General features: G+C 47.7%; 1 protein-coding gene and 1 long non-coding RNA gene across 4 annotated transcripts in view; one reads left to right on the forward strand and one right to left on the reverse strand.

Moving 5' to 3' along the window:
• Positions 1-22,537, reverse strand: part of MAMLD1 (mastermind like domain containing 1) — a 78,636-nt gene that overhangs the window by 2,980 nt on the left and 53,119 nt on the right. For all 3 annotated transcript variants that reach the window (XM_083797161.1, XM_083797159.1, XM_083797160.1), the window contains one exon: positions 1,077-1,223. In XM_083797161.1, the coding sequence (XP_083653287.1) occupies positions 1,077-1,223 (147 nt within the window). The remainder of the gene's footprint in view (positions 1-1,076; positions 1,224-22,537) is intronic.
• On the forward strand, positions 1,235-13,808 carry LOC310880824. The gene is made up of 2 exons (XR_014571938.1): positions 1,235-11,407; positions 11,877-13,808. It is a non-coding gene; the product is annotated as an uncharacterized lncRNA (long non-coding RNA).

Here is a 22,537-nt window from a genome sequence, read left to right on the forward strand (position 1 = left end):
TCTCTGAAGTACCAGATCCGGGGACAAAAGGTGCCCGAGAGTCCATTAGTGAACAGAATCTGTGGCAGCATTTCAGGGACACGGTGACAAGCAAGGGACTGCTGGTGGCCATTACCCTGCCCGGCTCTGCTCATGTGCATCACCTATGGTGCTGGTTGCCACTTCTCATCAGAACACAGCAACGAACCACAGGAAGCCCTGGATCCTGGATCCTGCTGGCTTTCTCCAAGTGACCCGATTCATATCTCCAGCCATTTGACCCTGGAACCTGCCACCGCACTTGCATCCCTGCCGCAGACAGCAGCTGTGACCTGGGGAACTTTCCACGCGTGGTGCAAGCTGAGGCCTGGCTGAATTCCTGCTGTGCTAGAGCAGCACAGATAAGCTTAAGGCTAACGGATGACAAAGAGGTACAATTGTTTTTGGAAGGGAATTTGATCAATGAACAGGATAGTATTTGGTTAAGGGTTTTACTGAACTCCTTCTCACACCATCTCCTATCCAAGGAAACGAGCCTGCTTGCCCCAAACCCAGCAGCATACCGAGAAAGTCCGAGGCGCAGGCTCGGTGATGCCTCACCCAGCTTGCCTGTGGGATTCCCCCACCCTTGCTCCTTCACACAGCATGTTTCAAGCCTCACACAGGGACTTCTGTCCCTCGAGAGACCTGCCAAGTCCAGGACAAACTGGAGTTTATCATCTGCTCTGGGATATCCCTGGGGAACCAGGGAGAAAGGCGAGCATGGAGAATCTCTCTCCTGGGGCTGACTCACTCTTCAAGCCTCCCTTCTCAGCGTCTTCCCTCCCAGCTCTGAGGCTGACCACGGATGACGGCAATGATACGGAGGTGACTGAATTCTTCCCTTGCACATGAGTGGGCAGAGCTGCACTCGGACTTGCTGAGCAGCACTTGATCGTGGCCTCTCTTAGGCAGGACAGCCCTGCTCTGACTCAACCCAGCAGCTCCTGGGTCACTCCTTAGTGTTTGCTGACTGTTCATTTCCCCATTCCAGTTAGTCCTGTCCCTCCTGGTGGGGTGGACGGCACACGAACCCACAGAGGCTCTCGGCATCATACCTGCATCAGCTGTCGTTTCATAATTTGCTGCTTCAGTAAATGGTTCCTCATCGTGTACCCATTCACTGTGGCTGTTGCCGGCACAGAGCCTCCACTTGGGATGGAGCCCGGCTCCTGAAGTCTGGCAACAATTCCAGGATTTTGATCCTGCCAAGAAAGATGAAAAAAGAAAATTAATCTCATCAGGGAGATAACAACAGAAGCCTTTATCCTCTCTGCTGATGCCCTCTCTCCAGTCTTCGGCTGTCCCATGCCAAAAACACCTTGTGGATCCACATGGACCCACATGTTATGGTGGGGGTGGTGAGGGGCAAGGGGACTGCTCCGATTTCTGAGGGTCAGCACAAGAAGAAATGAGAGAAGCAAAAGGTTAATCCAAAATTCTTTGTGACTAGCCCAAGGCTACGGGACTGATTCACTAAGATTACTGGTGTCACATGGCTGCCTAGCTGGCAGGAGGGATGTGAGTAAAGCGTCACATTTCCCACCAGTTCCCCAACTGTTACACTGAAAGACATAAGGAAAGAAAAGTTGCATCAGGGTAGGACTTGGCAATTGGATATTATGGAGAAGCCACAGTAAAAGGAAGCAGCAGACCAAAGGCAAAAGGAGAGAAAAGGAGGAATCAGGCCAGGGACCCAGAAAGATGGGGAAGATGCGGGCCTGGATTGAAATGCTTCTCAGGGGTTCCCCAACGGGAAAACGAAGGAGAGCTAGTTGTGAAAGTTGAGGAGAACATGCGATAACACGGGATCAGATCATGGCCAGGCACAAATCAGAAATGCAACTGGCTTGATTCACGGCCGGTGAAAACTGGCCTTGCTGTAAGCACCCAAAGAAAGATCCGTGTTGACTTTCACCAGCTGAGGACTTGCCTCCACAGAAAGAGCATTGTGGGGAGAAGAAGAAAAAAATAAATCACAAAACCACCATGAAGACACAACCCAAAAGAGAAAAAGAATTAGAAAAAGTCAAAAACATCTGAAGAGCTGGCAGGCAGTCAGGGAAATCTGAGAGAAAAAAACAAGGGAAGAAGTCAAGGCCTCGAGGAGGCCAAGAAGGCAAGCAGTCCCCCAAGTGCCATGCTCAGGCACAGCAGTACCAGCGCATTCCCCTTTCTTCATTTTCACATCCAGCCTCTACATTATTTATGATGTTTTGTTATTATTGGCAGGGAGAAGTATGTGTATTATATCCAGCAATCTTAGCCGGGCCGTGCTTCCTTTGTTTTCAGAATGGAAGCCCACATCCTTTGTTTGAGAATCAATGTTATCAGGAGATAAGCACGAAGAAAATGGTTGTTGCCTTTTGACATCTGACAATTAGAAGCATGCTCAGATGGAGAAAACAGGATACAAGCCATGCTTCAGAAAGCGCTGGGAGGCGTTTGTCACCAGGCGGGCTCCTCACGCCTGGGGCGCCTTTCCCCAGCAGCTCGCCACGAGGCAGGACCCACCACCTTCCCAGATACTGCTCGTGCGAGCCATTACCAAGAAGGTCACCGAAATTACTCATTTTTATGGTGCCTCCTTTTGTTGTAGCCTACTTTGGCCTATTATGCAAAAGCCCAACTGATGAAATGTAAATGCCTGCTAGATAATTTACTAAAAGACACAAACCTGCAGCTCATCACCGCTCATTATCATTCCCATTCATGGGCAGTCTCATAAGGCTAGGCTTTATTAGTGGTGCTTTGCTTACAATTCTGCTGGACATCTCTCCTCCTCCCTCTCCCCTCCTACCCATTTTATTCCCTCTCTCCCACAGAAAAAAAAAAAAAAAAAAGGAAGGGAGGAAAAAAGTAAATATGATTTACTACAGATGTAAATATGAAAGTTCATGTAAAGCTAGCGTTCTGCTTTCATGTCAGACAGTATTCTGCAGCCACAGTCAAGCTCTGAATAATGCAGATTGCCTCTAGGGGAATATTTGAAAGTGCAGGGATTCAGTTTGTGTACTCTACACATGAAAGACACTGAAATGTTCATACCACCAAAATCCCTGCCATCTATCCAATTTCCTCCCAACTTGTCTTGTTGCGTGCAGAGGGTCTGTGCTTACTGAAGCAAATGAGTTTAGTGCAAGGACGATCATTCTGATGTCTAGCTCAGGGCTATTGCATTAACAAGTCATAACATTAAAGGCTCTTTTCCTAATCATGTCCACCTCATTCCAATTCTTCCTAAACATCATCAAGAAAATAATGTTGATTTTTCCATATTATTAATGCTAAAGAAGTGTAAATCACACTACTAATTGTGGCTCTTGTGCTGTGGCAATACAACAGCTTAATTGTATGGGATTTTCTGCAGGCACCCTATAGCAATAATGACAATCAGCGAAGTTCATTTGCCAATACAGAGAATGGGCTCCCGAGTTTTTCAGAGCAAAGTTGTATAACACTTCATTAGCCGGTAAAGAAACAATCTATAGATATAAATTTTGCCTTTGGGGAAATTAGGACAAAATAGTCTAGATGGAAAGCCAAGGAATGAATTCAAAATCTTTCTGTCTACAGTTCACATGTAGGCTAATCCAAAAAAAAAAAAAAAAAGTTCTCTTTTCCTCTTTTCACCGCTAGTGGGAACTACTGTATTCCCTTACAATGAGAAACACCCGTGTCAACGTCACGACTAAGAATAGCTCTGGTGTAGTCTAAAGGACGCTGCTATCTGTACCAAAGGTTAATGAACTTTAAGCATTTTTCCTTTTCATCACTCCCCTAGAAAAGTCACTTTTCCCATAGTAAGGCCAAGCCAAACATGCCAGAGTCTTAATTTGTCTATAGTTTGGACTATCCCGTTTCAAACCCCGAAGAGAGCGAAGGGAGGCGGGTTCTGGTGTCAAAGCTGGGAAGGATGGAAGAGGGTGTGCACACTGAGGGGTCGTAAGGCTGAGCCAGCTGCAAGCTGCACGGGGGCATGCAGGTGTCTGTAGGGGATTCTTAATCTTTGACATCTAAAATAAATGCATTTGCATGTTTGGATTTTTTTTTTTTGATCATTTTCCCCTCGAAAACCTCCTAACAAAACCTGAAATTGGCAGAACCCCCAGCCCAGCAGCAGGCTACCCGGTGTGGGATTTGGGGCCGTGCGTTTGGGAGCATGTGCTCGTGTTGTGGGGTGAATTGCCGCGCAGCGGTTCGGAGCCCCTTCCCTATCTGGGGGCTTCCCAGCTTGGCAGCTCCGCCCGGGAAGGCACTGGGGCTGCTATCCCAGGCACCAGTTTCATGAGCAAGGAGAAAAGAACTAGGTGCAGGGTTTGCAGGAGCGTACACCGTCTGTGTCAGTATTCAGGCACCGACTGGTTGCAAAGCACACACCAGTGAGACCCGTCCTTCCCGACAGCCTCGGGGGCACACAGTGGCACACTGTTGGGACAGCACAAAACGCATCTGCAAATTACTGTGTCTGACTGTAGCCAGCATGGGGCCGGGCCAAAAAAGACATTCAGGCACACACTTAATGCGAAGTGTGCAAACAGTCCCACTGGGACCTACCGCGTGTATTTATGCATCTACATCCTTCTAAAATCCTTCGCTGCTGAGCTCGACCTACCCAGCCTCAACATCTTATCACACACGAGATGCACAACTGCAGTAAATAAGCACGGTGATGAATTGTTCTGTGTGAATACAGCTGATAAACTCCAGTCCTTACCACTTAGTTATACATCCAGTAATCACTTCTGTGGCTTCACTTAAGTGAGAATGAAGAAATTTATGGCCCCTAATTCCTCTGAATCCTCATTAACAAACAGTCCAAAAAGGATTTAAAAGCAAGACTTTCTGAGGATCTGAGTTAGAGCTTTAATCTCCCTTTGGCAAATATGTAAAAATCCCTCTAATCTTTAATAAAGAGCATTCATTGTTTTTTAGGACTGTGTGAAAACAGTAAACTCATTTATCATTATCAAACTTTCCCATCTGCTCTTACAGTGCGACTCTAAAGAATATAACAAAGAAATGTACATGTTAAATTGTATTGACTTAAGCCCAGAGCTATTGGAGATGTACAATTTATTTCAGCGAGGGCATGAAGGGGACTGCAGGCTGCTAGACAGAGTCATTTGTCCAATGTTGAAAAGACAGTTATCTGCACCAAAATGGCTCTTGGAAAAGCACATTTGCTTTATAAGAAATAAGCTGCCAGGTGAGACCATTCAGCATTATGTTACAGACCCAGACAATAAAACTAAGCCATGAATTTCAATAGTTAACAGATGGACTAATTAGAGACGGAATTCTTTGTGGTTCTAACAGATAACCAGGTCACAGCAAGGTTACTGAGAGAGAGACATTCAGCTTTGCAAATTTCAGTAGATATTTGCAGAGTAGGTGAAGAACTGTACTTCCTAAATGAAAGCGTTAGCAGCAGTGGAAGAACGGAAATGCATCTAATTAAAAATGCATATCGTAGCTGCATTCAAAAAGTTTCTGCCATTTCAGAAAGCACTACTGATCTGAGAAATATTCCCTCCGCTTTAAATGGGGAACCCAGCTGACTCCAGTAATTATATATCTGAAAACAGAAGGATCATTGAAACGAGCCGCAGCACCGCAGAATAAAAGGAAAAGACAAGCCATGGGCAGGTCAGGGTAGATGTTTGCTGTAAATAACAGGAAGGGACAAACTGCTTCTTGCCACTGGATTTTTTGCAATCAGAGATAACTTAGCTTGAAATATTTACCGGGATATCACACAGAAAAATAATAAAATAAATAGCGAAATAAAATTAAATTAAAACAAAAAAAAATGGAAAAACGTGTCTACAAGACTTAGGGGTAGCTTGTGCTGCTGATCCACTCAGAGGCCGTGGCTGCACAGCCGGGGATTTTTGGTGGATCCGTACTCACTGCAGGGACAGATACTCTCTAGGGGTGGGGTGAAGTTTCATTAACTGAGTTTTGTTCTGTATTTTAAGAACATCTGTTGTGTTATGTATGGGGAGTTCTGTACTCTGCTGAGGAAATGCAAATATTAGTTTCAAACTCCTGCTTTGCTGTTTCCCTGTGCTTCCGCCTGCCTGCCCTATGTTGTGATGTTCTGGCGGGGCTTTCATGGCAGGGTCGCCCTTCCCTCTGAAGTCCATGACTACGACTCCTAGTACAACCACTCTACAAATACTACAGACTAACCAAATAAAACACTAACACAATTAGAGTTGGCTCACCCATAGAATTGCACGGCTGTAAGAGTTTTGTGTCTTGATTCACAAAGCCACGTGTAGGCTTCTGGTGCCTAATAATCCCGGGTGGCTCCAGAGCAAACCGTGATGCCACCCTCACTAAGGAGAACCACTGCCTCCACAGCTGTTAATACAGCTTGCTAGTTCAAACTGTGAATCTGTTTGGCCAAGGCAAACAAAATTCATGTTCACGGTTTAGCAGGACGACCGTGTCGCTCCATTCAACAGCACAATGTCTGTAAGGTGCCACGATCATTTGCTTCACCCCGAAGTCATGGGTTATGTATGCTTCTGGCCTCTGCTTCGTGCCTTTACAAAACTCTCCGTTTGCTCTTTGGAAGTTTTCTTTTTCCCTCCTCTATTCTGCTCCCAGTTCAGAGATGCTCTTTAAGATAAAGCTGAGCCTTTCAGTTCAGAAATGCTCCACAGCTTTTTGTTTGCTTGTGTGTTCTAACACAATGTACGAACATTGATAAAACAAACTGTGCAGTTCAGTGGATCTTTTTTTTACCTGTCTTTCACCCATTTACTTGATACACAAGCATGTGAAATACTACCAGCCTCAGGTTTCTAAGCTTATCTTGCAGGCTGTCAGTCAGGAATAGGCTTTGTTTGAAGGCTGTAAGTGATCCACGAGTATATGGCTTTGTTTTTAAAAAAGTTCTTTTAAGCTTTTCTTTCTTTTCATATGGCACACACATCTTCCTTCAAAGGTAGTCCTCCTTCTTCGTGGGAGCAGTGACAACATCACCACAGCTGGCTAGCATTTATACCAGGAACTCCTCTCTTCAAGTGAAGCAGATGAAATGCTCATTTCCCTATAGCTGCTCCCACCCTGCATGCTGTTTGGACACATCCTCCTATTATATCTTTATATCAGTCTTTTTAACACCATTCTTTAACATTAACTGCACCTGTTGTTTTTACGTGTAAGGAACCAAAGATGCGGAGACAGGTGTTTTGTAAGTGTCTATATAACATATAGCCAAGATCCAGAATTGAATTCTCTGCAAAGAACAAAATATTTATATTTGCTTGTACAGCCCTCATGATTCTCCAACCCTTGACACCCTGCTCTCGTTCCCATGGAGGGCAGCTCGCCTATAAATTCAATGAGATAATCTAAAACTGTATTTATCTCACCCAATTTCGGCTGGTAGTCCTTCTGACTGTCTCTACAAGGTTGCACTCGCTGCGATGACAAACTACGATGTCTCGTATCTATAAAGTGGTTTGACTCAAGTAATCCTTGTGTTATGTCAAGGCACGCTCTCTAGCAGAGGTGTCGATGAGATTCAAAAGTCGGCTGAGCTCAGCACCCGGCGGGGGCTGCCCCAGAGAAATGCAACAACCGAGTGGCGAATTTGAGAGAGAACAGAAAAGATCCAATCACAAAATAACAAAGATTTCACTCTAACAGAGTGAAAACCAGGAAATCTCGAGATCTTTCCTGATTCCCAGTGAGATAAATCAGCTCTCCGCCTGCCCATTTCTGAAAAGCTCTGCGAACTGCAGGGCGGTGGTCTGGAGCACAGAGCTTAGCGAACACTTCATTTCTCTAAGCTAATGTTTCCATGAATTCCTTCTTCCCTCTCATGTAAAGGTTCGATTTGTAGAGGCAGATGCCTGAGTCTCATCCCTTGCAATAGCAGTTGGCTGCCCGACCGCTTCTGAGAAGCCCTTTGCATGAAAACCTGCCCACATGCAAAAAACAACAGCACATGCTCCTGGTTTCTCAGGCAAGCCCATGAACACAGCATGCTCTGGCACAAAGTATCACATCACTTTTTCACTATTAAACCTCTCGCAAGCTTGCTCTTTCCTGACGGACGAAACCATTCAAGCACCGAAAATGGTTACATCAGATCATCTGCCCAATTGGGTGCCAAAATCCTCCCCCCAACTTACAGAACAAAATCCAGCGACAGCAATGAGCTGACATAATGGATAGCAAGCGAGCTGTGACTAGGCAGTCCTCATCATCAGATTTTTAAAACCAAGATATTGACATGTGAAAAAAGAATAATACATTAAGGTGACCTTGAGTGTGGGGAACAAGGAGCTATCCCATTATTTTTTTTTAAATTAAAATTCTTATTAAAGCACCCAAAGCTGAACTGCTGTAACCAAGTCAGCTCAATCTCCCCTTAAAAATTCCTTTTCTCCCCTTCAATTCAGATTGTATTTACAAACTGTAGATGTCTCATTTTTTTCTTGTGTCATTTCATTATTACAGAGTTGAGATCACTAGCCATCTGCAGCTTCATTTCATCAAGCTCTGATTTGTCCTTGGAGCAAGGTCATCTGGGACAAGAACATAAAATGCTGCTTTCCTCAACTGACAGTTCTTTATGCCTTCCTGTAAATATTCCCCACTAATTTTAAATAATTTTACCACTTCATACTCCCCCTCACACGCACTGAAAAGGCTGATATACACGCATATTAATAAGGATCTTGTCATTTAACCACTGCATGACATATTAGAGGCAATTAATGGTGTTTATTTGCTGATAACACAGGCATTTCAAACTCCAGCTCAAGAATCCTCGATGGCTTCATGTGACTTGTAGGATATTAGCGATGGGTCAGAAGTTGGGACCCCCCCGCTCAGTATTAGCATACGGTTGGAGCGACTGCTTTGCATCAAGCAGAAAGAACCTGCAGTCGGTGCACAAAAATTACCGGCTGTTATGTACCCTATGGTGGGGGCCTGATAATAAAACATTGCTAGGTGTATGTGGGTTCATTCATCGAAATCAATAGAGCGATAAGGAACGATTTTCAGAAGCATCGCACAAAGTTGCAAGCTAAAACCAAACACAACCAGAACAAGGAATTTTTGCTCAAATTAGATTTGACACAGCAGAAATTCTGGAGAAGCCTTCTCCAAAGCAAAGGCTGCTGCTCAAGATCACTGCAAAGCCAAACCACCACCACCAAAAAAAAAGACACAAACAAAAAACACGACCAAGATAAAGTAATTTGAGAGTCTTCATTAGTAGAATGAAGCAACAGGGAATAACTGAGCAACTGAGAATAGCCAGCACTGGGTCGGGGGGTCCTCTTCCCCCTGGTCACCGGCTGCAGATACTGGCGGCAGCAGCCAGAAGGCCCAGCCCTGACCCCAGCCCGAGGTGTGTACCTTCTGGCACCTGGGGAGCTCTCTGCTGGGCTCACGGCGTGGACATGGAGATACGCTCTGCGGTGTGCAGCCACCTGGCTCACAAGTAACAGCGTGAGAGGGTTTTTTTACCTGCGCGCCTTTATTAGCCCCAGCAGTCCCACACGTTAAGATGTGCACATCACGGAGGTCTCTTTGCAGACGCCTCTGCACGTACCATGTGCAGGGGGGCACACGAGCCTCTGATGATTTTACTTGCACAAGCAGACATCCCTTTGGACGGACAGCAGCGCGTTTGGCTCGTGAGACTGTGAGCATGCATTTTGTCAGAAGGAGATGCAGAAAATGCGATCATCAAGGGTGAACTCCCAAGCCACCCCTAAAGGAGATGATCTGGAAAGGTGAGTTTGTTTCATGACTTAGTCACAGGATAAAAGCTGGCCCTAGGGACCAGGAGTCACATCACCAGGTTCGGTTTCCAGTTCCACCACACATAGTTTCTTTATGTGACTATGGACAGGTCGCTTCATTTCTGTCTCAGCTTCCCCAAAAAGGAATAAAAACTCCTGCCTGAATACAGGAGGTCGAGGACCAGTTCCTGGAAGAGCTCTTCAGCCTCCTGGGATGGTGCCTCCACCACGCTGCGGGCAGAGCCGCGCTTCGTGCCTCTCCCCAGCGAGAGGCAGAAGGGGCTTCGCCTGGCTCACCGCGCAGACGAGGTTTTGTCGTGTCCTCCTCTCTACATCTGTCCTCTGGGTCCGGCCACAGCTGGTTGCATCGCAGAACGGCACTAAACTACACCGACCTGTAATGGTCCCCCGGGGCCTCCGACCTGGCTGCGCGGCTCAGTGGAGCGCGGCGTGTCCCGGCCGCACGCCCCGCCGGCCCGCACTCACCCCTTGCGTGCCGCAGGAGGAGCAGCTGCAGCAGCCACGGACACGGAGAATCCCTCGGTGCCCAGCTGGGAGCTGGCGGAGGGCTGTGTGCTGCGAGAGGGCAGCCCCGTGCGCTGGCTGGTAGGAAAAAGCAGAAGAGGCTGGCTGAGGTAGCTGTGGGTGAGGAGCCTAGGGTTTTACTGGAAGTCCTGCTTGATATTTTATTGTGAGAGCTTTCGTTGCAGCAAGGACAGTCCTGCTTCGCTCCGTGTCCTCTCCTGCACCTCTGGCGTCTGCCCGCTTCCACCCCTGTTACATATCATACTCTATCATTTACAAGGTAGGAGATACCCTCAATTAAAAATCTATCCACGATGAAAAAAAAACATTCAAGCGCCTCCAAATACCCTCTTCTCAAGTCAGCCAACACTTCCCTGACATTTTCTGGGACCCGGAGCCTCTGTCACTTAAGAGAATGGGCCTCCATGAGCACACTTTGACCGGCTGGCCCACCACACTTCTGTAAGGCGACAGGAAAGCCCACAAAAGAAGCAAGCTGGCTGGAGCTGGCCCGTGCTCCCATTTCTTCCGCGGAGACACCGCATGTCAACAGTTAACTTCCCTTTGTTCCCATCCGAATGATTAAGGTTAGAAGCCTGCCTGGTGACATCACCAGAGTTTAAACATGCTGGATATGGTCCAGGGAGCCAAAGTTATTGCTGACCCCATGGTTACTGATCCGCTCTGCAAGTAGCTGATGTCTGCTCTCACTTTATGAATTATTTAATGGGTTAAAGATTGGTCAGGTCTTCTTTATGCAACATACAGCTACGGAGTGGGCAGGAGGACATAAACATGCACTAACAAGGTTAAAGTCATATACTGTAACTACACTGTCTGTTTTCAGCTTGCAGCTTTATTGACTTAATCATGCCGGTGCTGCAGCCAACAAATCATTAAATCCATTCCATTCTTCTGCTGGTTCCCAACCACAAAAACAGAGGCAGGCAAACACGAAGCGAGTCCCGAGGGGGGGTGGGGAGCAGCGGGGTGCGGGGCCGGGAAGAACAGTGGGATCACTATGGAGTGCCGCGCCGGCCCCTCGCTGCCAGCACAAAGACGCCAAATCTGTCTTTACGGACTAAGTGGTTTCATGGTTTAAAGTGACACACTCGTTTGTTCCTGTTTTGTAATGATTAGAGGAAAGAAGAAGGGGGGTGGGGGTGTAAAAAAAGGAATAAAAAGCAAACCGAGCGTCTCCGTGCCGTACCAGCACGTGTGCGTGCCCCCGTGCCACGCACAGAGCTCTCCCAGGAGCGAAGGGCAGGGCCAGGCAGGAGGAGATCTGGGCGCCCGCTGCACCCCAGGGGGCTCGAGCCCTGCACCGCGCCCGCTGCTAATCCGCAGCCAAATGCTGGCGTAATGAAGAGTTCAGCATAAAGGAGAGGAGACGTGCGGCATTATATCAGTCCTCCCGCTGCCCTCCGGGAGCAACTGCGACCACTGCAAGGGATGGAAGTCCCCGTTGGCAGAGCCAAGTAGCAGCTTCGCTTTCAGACAAAGGCTTTCCTGTCTGACCTGGTACTTACGGCAGCTTTTCACATCCATGTTTAGGTCCCCAAGCAGAAGTGCTCAGATTGTCAGCAGGTGTCCCACGGAAGTCAGCAGACTGCCAAAATGCTGGTTCGAGGTCTGAGTTATCCAGGTTTGAAAATGGAGCTGTCATCTCACCACTTTTGAACGTGTAAGATCCGTATTTGTCACTGCTGTCGTCCTCATTCATTTCTTGCTGGAAATAATCTTCTTGATCGCCATAAAATACAAACGGATTGCTCTGTGCTAGGAGAACATTGCGTCAGGACGCTGCTCCTCTGCGTTACAAGCAGGCTACAGAGGAAGAATTTAGCATGAACTCTTGGAAACCTCCAGACAGCAGCGTGCTTTGCTTCTTTTAGAGATGCTAGACACAGCCTATTTGCAAGCTTCCCTCCACTGAGTGAACGTGCAATAAATTCCCCTTTTCTGGGAAAGACTCAGCTGCGGCAGGAGAGATTCCCGGCTCATTTCTACCTATTCTGAAAAGAAGGAGCAGCCAACGAGCTCCCTTTTCCTCATCTCCTGGGAACAAGATGCTTTGAGTGCCCTGTAAGGATAAGTCAGGTTTCAGTATGAGATGCACCACAACAGACCTTTCTGAACGCTGTCATTATTTGGTTTTACAGTTGTTTTCTTTAGCCCCAAACAATCCTTCTTACAGTTTGAGTTCCAACCTCGCCTTCTTTTGTTTACCAGTCTCCAGATCCCTGCCACCTAGAGACGTCTCCTGGCTCCACGTATTGCAAATAAACATATCATTACTCGCTGCGGGAGTCAGCCAGAATTCGCTTGGAGGAGCTGCCAGAGAAGAGCCTGTCCGCAGCCCTGCGCTGCTCGTGGTGGGGAGGCAGAGGAGCACCGCCAAAGGTCCTGCTTCACAGCCACCGCACTGGAAAACCAGCACAGGGCTGAACATGTTGTCCGAGGCAGAACTCAGCTGTTTCAGGTACCTGTACGCCTTTCAGCTTCGTGGACTTGAGTGCACTGCAGTGCCACAGCTGCTGCTTCCAGCGATGGGAAGTAAAGGCCCATCTAGCTGCAGACGGAGCAGCTCCGCCACATCTCCAGGTGCGCGTTCGGGTGAAGATACCCTCTCAAGAACCTTTTCTCCATCGGGAGGAGTGGGAAGAAGGATGGCTGACAATGGGCAGGGCTAAACCCACGGCTCCCAAGTCCCAAGCCAGTGCAGAACCACACTTTTCCCTTTTGGTTGGAGCTCAGCAGCCTGTGCACGGCACGAAGAGCTCCCCTCCGTCCCGCAGCGCTCCCCACCGCTCTGCCCCCATCTTTCCAACCGTGCACACTCGCAGGCCCTGGATGGCAGAGCGAGGGCCAAGAGGACACGCACGGCCGCCCAGCGAGCACCTTATCAACATCCTGCACTTATCAACAGGACGTTGAAACGCAGAGGAGGCTCCGGCACCGCAGAGACAGCCGACACGCTGCCTCCGAGGGAAGCGACAGTTGCGGTGGTGTTTTAGGAACGACACACCCAGCCAGGAGTAACACCAGCCAGGCTATTTATAACCCCCGGTTCCAGAAGCTTAAAATAGCTCTGCTTTTGTTTTTACACTTTTAGGCAGATCCACGCTTGTATATCCATGCAACTCCACTGGCGGGCTCCACATAGGACGCAGCACAGCCGGTCTGGGCAGCGAGGGAAGGTGCTCCTCGCCTCCCTGCTGAAAGTAGACCTCAACTCCCCTCTGCTCCTTTCCCCTCAGCCAAAATGATCAGAGCTCCCAGGCCTAATTCTGCTTATTTTCACCTGCAGACAGGCTCTTCCAAGTCCACAAAGCCAGGGACAGGCAGCTCTGCCCGCAGCAGAGCGGAGGAGCTGCTTCTCCCAGGAGGCAGCGCGCGGCCCCATGTGCACTGCCCTTATCAGCAGCCGCCGCCGCGTCTCTGAAGGAGTTACTGGGTCCTCCAATAAAGCAATCCTGACTGCTTGGTTTTGTCTGGCGGTGGTGTTTTGTTTTGTTTTTTTAAACAACAAAGGTCAATTTACAGAAGTAGTCAAACAAACCACAGCTGTGCTTCTGAAATGAGAGCTCTCTGTGGCCTCGGCCCAGGCTTTGCTATTTGTTCTCTGCTCCCCGGTGCCACCGTGTACCCCCCTTGGCATTTCTTAATGACGGGAGCACCCGTGTGCTCTTTGTAAAACAATTATAAAATATTCAGGGCAGGAGCAAAACTCCTCATCAGCCAAGGCTCCGGCAGACTGCATAGGTGTCAAATGGTAAATCGTCAGGCGTTTGGTTTTAATTGCAGAGTTATTTATACCCTGGAACTTGTTATTAACATAGGACAAAACAGAACCTACTGTTACCCCTAATTAAAGGGGCTATTATGGGACTGCAAGAGCACGGATGGCCCCAGCCAGACCACCCCTCATTTGGCAGCGGTGACTGGTGCAGGGAGGGACGGGAGCCAGCGGCCCCATCTCGAGGTAAAACAGCCAACAGCTCCAAAGGGGTCGGTCCCAGCACATGAACGTGGGGCTGCTCTCACCCCAGCCCTGCACCCCTCTTCCTCCAGCCCCTGAGACCTGGCACAAAGCAGGGGTGCTTCTGGAGGAGGTGTCGCAGGGGCGCGATCCCACCTTTCTTTCCCCATCAGCAACTCCTCTCTGGCAAAGGGGCACACGGATAGGGCACATCCTGGATTTGGCCGGGAGTTGCATAAGCATCCTTGTTAAAATTCAGGATTAACAGGTTATATTTTCATTCGCGAGATCCTTATCGGCACGGAGAGAGGTTTCCGATTTCACCAGCACTAATCAGGACGCCACAATGGATTTCCGGTCCCAGCGACGAGGCTCAGGAGCCTTTGTAGGCTGTGGAGCCGGTTTTAATTCAAATCTAGCTGGCAGAGCTATTGTAGGCTGCATGTTGAACAGATTAAAAAAAAAAGTCACTTACAAGCTACTGCACCTTATTTCTAAATCCATTTGGTACAGACACAAATCCCTCTGACCACCGAAGCATCTGGTAGCTGCTCTCCCTGTCCAGAACGGCGCCCTCCATCCTGTTCGCGACTCTGAGCGGCGATGCCCATTAGGGTTTTGTGCCATAAAAGAAACGTGCCAAAATCCTGCACCGTTCCCCACCTCAACTGCTGGTTTATACCATTAAGGCTACGCAAACATAAGCAGCAAATGTGTCTCGCGTAAAGAGATCAGCGTGCCACGAGGGGCTGTGCTCCTGACCGGTGTGGGGCTGCGCGCAGCGCGTCGAGCTGCCTCGCGCGGGGCCAGCCCAGCAGAGGAGAGGCAGCTGGCCTGCCAGGACAGTCAAGAGCAAAGCTGCCGATGCCATAATTATAACTGGGAGGCCAAACAGAGTCCTGAGAGGGAGTATCTTTGTGGACAGAGAGGGGAAAGGCTCATTGACAACTGGCTTTACCAGATGAGTAAATTAGAGCCGGGTTATAGCCTTCTTGTTCTCCCCCTGCCTCCACCCCCAAGGACTCTGTGAGTCAGTGGAACTGGAGAAAAATATACACTAAATTCTGCAAGTGCAGGAATTAAAGAGACATCTACACAGCTCGCCTCTGGCGCTTGATACCAGCTGCAAAATTGGGTTAGCTTGACATTGCTGCTGGAGGTGACCAGACCCAGAAAGGCTGGCTGAGCAGCAGGCAAGCAAAGCCCCGCTCCGCAGAGCAGGTGAGCTGGAAGCTGACGGGCGTCTCCCTGCCGAGGCACGGGGATGCGTTTTTAATGTTTTAAATCTGGGAGCGAAAGCAATTAAGGAAAAACTCTGCTTCCTGCACAAACATGAGCTTCAGACAGTTTGGGATTATGAGATAGATGCAAATCTCCAAGAACGGTCTGAGCACACGCATGTCTGAGCGCCTGAGACCCTGCAAGCTCCCCGAGGTGCAGGAAAGCCTTGCTGGGGTTTGCCAGCTCAGGCACACTTTGGTGCCGGATCTTTTACAGGTGAGGACACCACCAAATCAAACCCGCTGCCAGCCACCAGTCCGGGAGATGGACGCAAGCGGATATCACAGCTCCGAAGAGGAAATCTCAGATGTCTCGTAAATCCTGCTGCCCGGAGCCCTGCATAGCAGGGGGACTCGCTCAGCGCCTCGCCGGGTTCATCCGCTCAGCAAACGCGCGAAGAAGCCTGCGAGGTGCCACGGCCCGGATAGCAGCCGGCTGCCCCTCTGAAAGGCCCCAGGAATTGCGGCCTCATCCCCCTGGCACCTTAAAGGTCAGGACAGCGCAGAAATTAAACAGCGCTGGGGAGCTGGGAACTCCTCCCAGCTTTGCTGCACGTGGCCCAAGGTGCGACTTGAAGGCCACATTTAATTCGCTGCCAGCCTTTGGCTTCTGACTGCCCGGGCAGGGCTGTGGAGAGGTCACTGCTCTGCCTTGGCTGAAGCTGTCCCTCTCCCCAGATTTCTTTCCTTCCCCTCCCCACTGGCTGCCCTAAAACTGAGATACCCCAGCCACCAGCCACAGCAGGGGAAGGCGGTGTTCAGAAACACACGTCGGAACTGAGCCAGAAGCAAGCAACACATGTCTGGGTTAAGCTGCAGAGTCCTTTTTCCTTAATACTTTCCTTTCTCTCCCCGTTTGCTGTGGGCGTGCAGGGAAGGGCAGAAAGGCTGACACAGACGAGCCCAGCAAGCTCTGATACTTCTCCCAGCTTGGCGAGGTTCCCTCAGGGCCGGAGCTGCGGTTGCTGCAGGGGTCAGATAGAAGGAGGGAGGACAGGGGAGGGAGAAGGGGAAAAAATGAACAGCTGCAAACCAATTACGGCTGACTCTGCCGTCCTGTCCAATGCAGCCCGTCAATCTAATTCAGCCTGGTGCCTCTCTTCCTTCAGCCGTCTGGTGCCTGCCTGGGATTCAGGAAAGGGGCTGTCTGACTGCCCACTTTGTCTCACAAGCCAAAGGGGCCCTTCCCAGCCACAATTTCCAAAGGAAAGAGATCTTGGCTGGCGGTGTCTCTTCTCTTCTGAGAAAACAGGCGCTGAATGTAGTGGCGGCAGCTTTATAACCCTCTCCTGCCCTTCCTCAGCAAACAACCCGAGTGGAGTTTGAGCACGAAAATGACCCTGCCGGCTCCTCCGCTCAGCAGTTGTCTCACAGCACAATGAATCAATTAGCGGCCGATCATTATTGCGGTAACTCTATCTTGCACGAGCAAGATTTTATACACAGATAGAATAGGATGTTTTCTGCTCGTTTCCTTCCTGTCATTCCAATCATGAACTACTGTTAAAAATACATCGCATTTATAGCCTGGGATATTTGCAAGCATGTGCTCCAGCTGCCCAGATGGACGCCTGGGCACTGCGCTCTGCACGGCAAAGGTACGCAGGGACGGCGATGACGGGGGGCAGAGGCCACAGCTGGGTTAGAAACTCGCACGGGGCGTATGCAGAAGGTCATCTTGTTTTCAAGCTCCTAATTTAAGGGATTACTTTAATTCCTTATTCTGGCCCACTGTTTCGATTTATAATCTACAGTGCAGGATTCCTTCCAGCGTGTCTAAGGTGGTACTTGTCTGGGTATTTCTTCAGAAACTGGCAAAACTGTTTTGTCTGGAAGGGGTTAGTGTAGCACTAAAAACCTTTTGGTGCCCAGTCAGAAGAAGAAAATGGGCTCTGTTAAGAGACCAGAGCACAATTCAACCTACTTGTGGTTAAGGTTGGCAGTAATCTAGACAGCAGTTAGGTACCCTCCCTCTAGTTTAATCAAGAGGGAAATAGGCAAAAATGTGTATTTTAAATGCACTTAGGCAGCATTTCATCTTATGAAAAGCCTCAATATTGTTCATTACCATAAGCAGAAAAAAAAAAAGAATCACAGAGAGAGCAAGATTTTAGCTCATCATACTAAAAAATTCTTTATAGAGTATGAAATCTGAGGAAACTCAAACAGCACCTCTGTAAGCTCAAGCACAGCGGTGCTACCTACCTATGGCTTCAACCTCGAATGGAGGAGCACAACCAAGCCAGGAGTCCCTTTTTAATCTTATCCTACACAGGATCTCTGATGAAGGTTACAGTTCTTTTTAATTTAAAAAAAAAATAGAGAGAGAGATAGGAAAAAGCTCAGACTCTGAGCTTTTGGACTCTAAGATTGTCCATTTCACCCTCATTGCCAATATTATTTCTTAATAATAAAAAGATCTGATTAAATTGTCAGGTTTTCTTTTAACAGATGAAAAATAGAACATAAATAAATGTTGGGGATTTTAGACAAAGTCTGGAACTATGGGAAAACACCAATACATCTACCAATATTTTTTTTTTCAGCTAAAGGAAGATTTACTTACATTTCAGGACCATCACACAGGCTATGGTGATGTTATCAGCATTTCTCTGTTCTTGCTGACCTTAAGTACTCTTAAACCATTAAATGCATAACATTTTCTGATAATAGAATGCCATTCACATTTCAGTGACAATAACTCACTTTAATGAGATAAGAACCTACACATCAAATGAGTCCATCTCTGTTTGAGAAATATTAGCCCACTTTTGGGAACTGCGGGATCGCAGCGAGCGACCTCAGGAGTCCACCAGCGTGTTCCTGGAGAAGCCGTAACTCCCACCTACATCCAGAGGAATTTGAGATGCGTACGGATTGCACAAGCAGATGTTAATCTGCCGAGAACAACACGGGTATGGGCAGTCTGCATTTTTGCTTTAAGCAAACAAGAACCAACAAGACTATTAATGACAGCAAACAGCACAGGTTTCTAGCTGCACGTAGAAATAGGCTTTAAAAACAACTGTATTCCTTAAGTGAGTCATTGCATCGTAAAGAGAACTTTTACAAGAAACTTCTCGTTGTTTACAAAATTCCCCCCTACATATTTTTTAATTCATTCCTTCCCACTCACACCACACGTACTAACCCGGGAAAGAGAGCCATACGAGACAGAAACCTGACGCTTCCATCAAAAAAAACCACACCATCATCGATATTTACTCCGGGCACCTTCACTTAACAGGCTCTCCGCTTTTTCTGCAGTTGAACAGCAACCGAAATCTGAGCAGAGACTTTCTTATCGAGCTACCAGGAGGTCGCCCAGCCTTCCCCCGGCGCGGGGAGCCGCGGCTCGGTGGATGCTGGAAGATGCCCTCGTGCTGCCGCTCTGCCCGCAGCGCTCCCCCGGTGCGGCGCTCGGCGCAGCGCTCTCGCCCAGCCAAGGACGAAAAAATACAGCAGGAATAGCTTAATTCCAGCTCTAAATGAGCTCAGCGGGGAATCTAAACAGTCAAGTCAATTGCCAGAATCTGCACTTTTCAACCTCGTTCTGCTCCTTTGATCAGCCTGAATTTGGAGCTGCAGCGATTAATGGACTAATAGAGGAAGTCACAGGATGCCTCTCGGGAGGAGAGGGAAAAGAGAAAAAAGTAGCTCATCCCTGCTCTGCATCTCCTCTGCAAGCACCACGCTTCCGCACAGAAAACTGAAGTACCACTGCAGAAAGTGAGCCGAAAGGAAGGAGAAAAAGGGGGCTGTCTGAAATAAATGATAATAATAAAACCCATAATTCATTAATTGCTTAAACACGCCCTTTGAAGCAAGGGTAAAAGAAAACAGACTATCCAAATACAAGTGCCTTGTAAACTGCACTTCAATCCAGCAGAGTAACAGTTTATACTTAATAATGCCAGAGAGCACAGGAAATATTAAACACATTCATTAGGCAAAGAGAAGCTTCCAAAAGCCCTGAGTCTTTAAGTACTGGGAGAAATTGATTTGTTTATGACAGGGATGTGTACTACTGTTATCCCAGGATAGCATGTCCTCATCTTCCTGCAAAGGGAAGAAACACATTCACATAGCAGCCCGCAATCACCAAAGAAAAAGAGGGGAAAAAGGTCTTTGGTGAGATTTTTTTCCCCTTGCTTGCTTTTGTTACGCTGTGCCTGACAGAAGGGGGCACTTGTCCTCCTGCAAGGGGCAAGTTGTGCTTCTGCTCCCTGTGACTAAAAAAGCAAAGTCCAGAGAACTGCAAGCAATCAGTGGACTGATTAAAATATGAACTTCTTCAAAGTTTGGGACATTTACAAAATGCTGGTACTAGCCCCAGAAAAAACAACAACACAGCCAAAAATCATTCAAACATAGATGTGAACTAAGGTAGGAACACCAAAGCTTCCAGCTCTCTCTTTTTTCTTTTTTTCTTTTTTTTGTGGCAGAACTAATATGCCATTGCCAATGATTACGTTTGCCCTTTGCTGCATCCTTTTCCTCCACCTCTGGTCTTGAGCACACAAAGACGTGCATACATGATTCACTCTGCTCTCAGAAATAATCCTGCAGCCGTCCTGGGATGACCTCCCGCTGTGTAAATTTAGGTGTGTGCGCTTGAATCTTTACAAGATCAAGCCGTTGAAGTAAGGTGGCAGTCTGGGATATTATACGTACTGCTCTGTCTCTGTTACAGGGCTCCCCCTCCTTGTGTGGGTCCCTTAACAATTCTGTAAGGGGGAAAAATAGCTCGGCACAGCTTGTCCATAACCCGCGTTCAAATCTGCATCTGTCTGACTCTGATTTAAGGTATCTCATTTTCACTATTGCAATGAAAACTGTTAAAGCATTATGTCATACAGAGAACACTATTCATGTTACAGCAATGCATTCCTATCTTGGTCTTTTAACATCTCCATATGCAAAGGGTTAAATTGTAATACAGGATTACTTTTTGTTAGCAGTCAGCAGAGCTTCTAAGAATTACATACTGATATGATAATTTTTGCCTTTAGATATGCTATAAAAAATTTAACCTAAAAATGTACATGTAATAGAGTGATTAGCCTTCAAAGCCCTAAGAAGAGCTGCTTCGTTCTGATTGTGAATTTCTATCAATTATTAGTGCAGGCTGCTTGAAATAGTCCAAAGTGCTCGAGACAGAAATATTGCAAAGCCAACACGGCAGACTGATATGCTTCCTAAATGGCCAGAGTTTTTGAAGACAGCTCGTAATAGTGTTTGGCTTTCAAACCTTAATGTTAACAGCTTTGATGGGACTGCTTCTAATTTGTATTTAAGACCCATTACCTCTTCCTCTAAGCAATCTTCGTGAGACATCATTTGTTCCAGGGGGATATTTGCCATACAGAGCAGATCTGTAATGGCCGTTAATTCACACCATTTTGCTCGCTCCTATATTAATCAGCAAACTGTGAATCATCCCAGTGTTTCCAGACTCGCAGATGTACGAGGGAACCAACGAAGCCAGTTCAGTTTCTCTCCCCATTCAGACGCGGAGACAATATCAGTTCCTGTTTACAGCCACTGCTTTGTTTTCCCCCACCCACACACTGAAATTTCTCCAAAATGCCCAGAGAAAAAGAAAAAGAGACTGAGTTCACTTTACCAGGAAAGTTATTTCTAGGTATTGCATCTGAAACAAAACATGTTTGTACTTTTATTCGTGTGCAGCCTCGACTGCAGGGAGGCAGAAATGACACAGGGACAGACCCGAAGGACAAAGTGGGCAGCTCGTGTCACCCCACCCTGCCGAACAGCCGTACACGATTTATCGCCAGCTGAAGGACTGTTTCATTTCTCTGCCTGCTTTTTATTCTAATCATTTGAGTAGCCTTTGCTTCTCTAAGTATTTCTGCCTTGCGAAGGGCAGATGCAATTTTGGGCTGCTGCACGGCCGTACTGGGTGGAAACAACCCCACAAGACAAGGGCACAACCCACGCAATCACAATATCCTGGCAGAAATTATTAAAAATAACTGTTGATTTGGGCATCGAATTTGAGAGAGTCAGAAGGGCATGGTCTGGGGGAGGTGAGCACGTTTTCTGAAAGCCAGGCTGCTTTTATCTTGAAGTGAGTCCCCCAAGCCATGGTTTAGTAAGACAGAAAGTACCTAGCCAGTGAACAAACAGATCTTCCAAAAACGTGGCAAAACTTGGCATTAAGATGTTCTGCTGTTGATGGGAATTTACAGCACAGATGAAGCAAGAGTTGGGGGTGCAGTAAGGTCAGGGAAACCTCATTGCTGCTCATCAGCTGGCCGTGCTATGAGCACACCTTGTCAGTGTCAGAATTAGGGGTGCCCTGACTTTTAAATGAGGATGCAAGCAGAGGGTCTCAACTACATGAACAGTGCTCAGGGTTGGGTATTTTTAAGACTGGGACACAGAAAGGAGGTGCATTCGTTATGAAGCCGTCAGTCACAGTGAGAAGGTCCCTGAGTCTTTCCCCTTTCACACTGCGATTTCTAGGATAACTTCATTGCACCTAAGGGCACAGTTGAAAAAAAAATACACGTTCAAACTCTTTTCTCAACTGCTTATAAATTAAAGATTTCTGCATATGGATTTTTTTTTCTCTGTGGTAATAAAAAAAAAGAAAAATGGGTTACTTGAAAAAAAAGGAAAGCAAGAAAATCTGTAGCTGGGGCCTGATTCAGCCAATGTTTAGCCCAGAAGCAACCAGGGAATGTGGCTACCAAGTCAACCAGAAAACCAGGGAGAAGCTGTCCAGCATGGCTGGCGGGATCAGGGTGGTTTTGGTACAACCGGGTGTCAGAACACGGTTTCACATCAGATGAATCAGACACTTCAGCACGGTAGCACCACTTTCCCTATACATGCGAGAGAAGAGGTTCTCTCCTACCCCCACTGCAGAGCAAAAGGAAACAACTGTCTGTTGCTTAAAGCTCAAAACCACAAAAGCATTTTTTTTT

This window comes from Anser anser (genome assembly GCF_964211835.1).
Source record: "Anser anser genome assembly, chromosome: 13".
In the NCBI taxonomy this organism is placed as follows: domain Eukaryota; kingdom Metazoa; phylum Chordata; class Aves; order Anseriformes; family Anatidae; genus Anser; species Anser anser.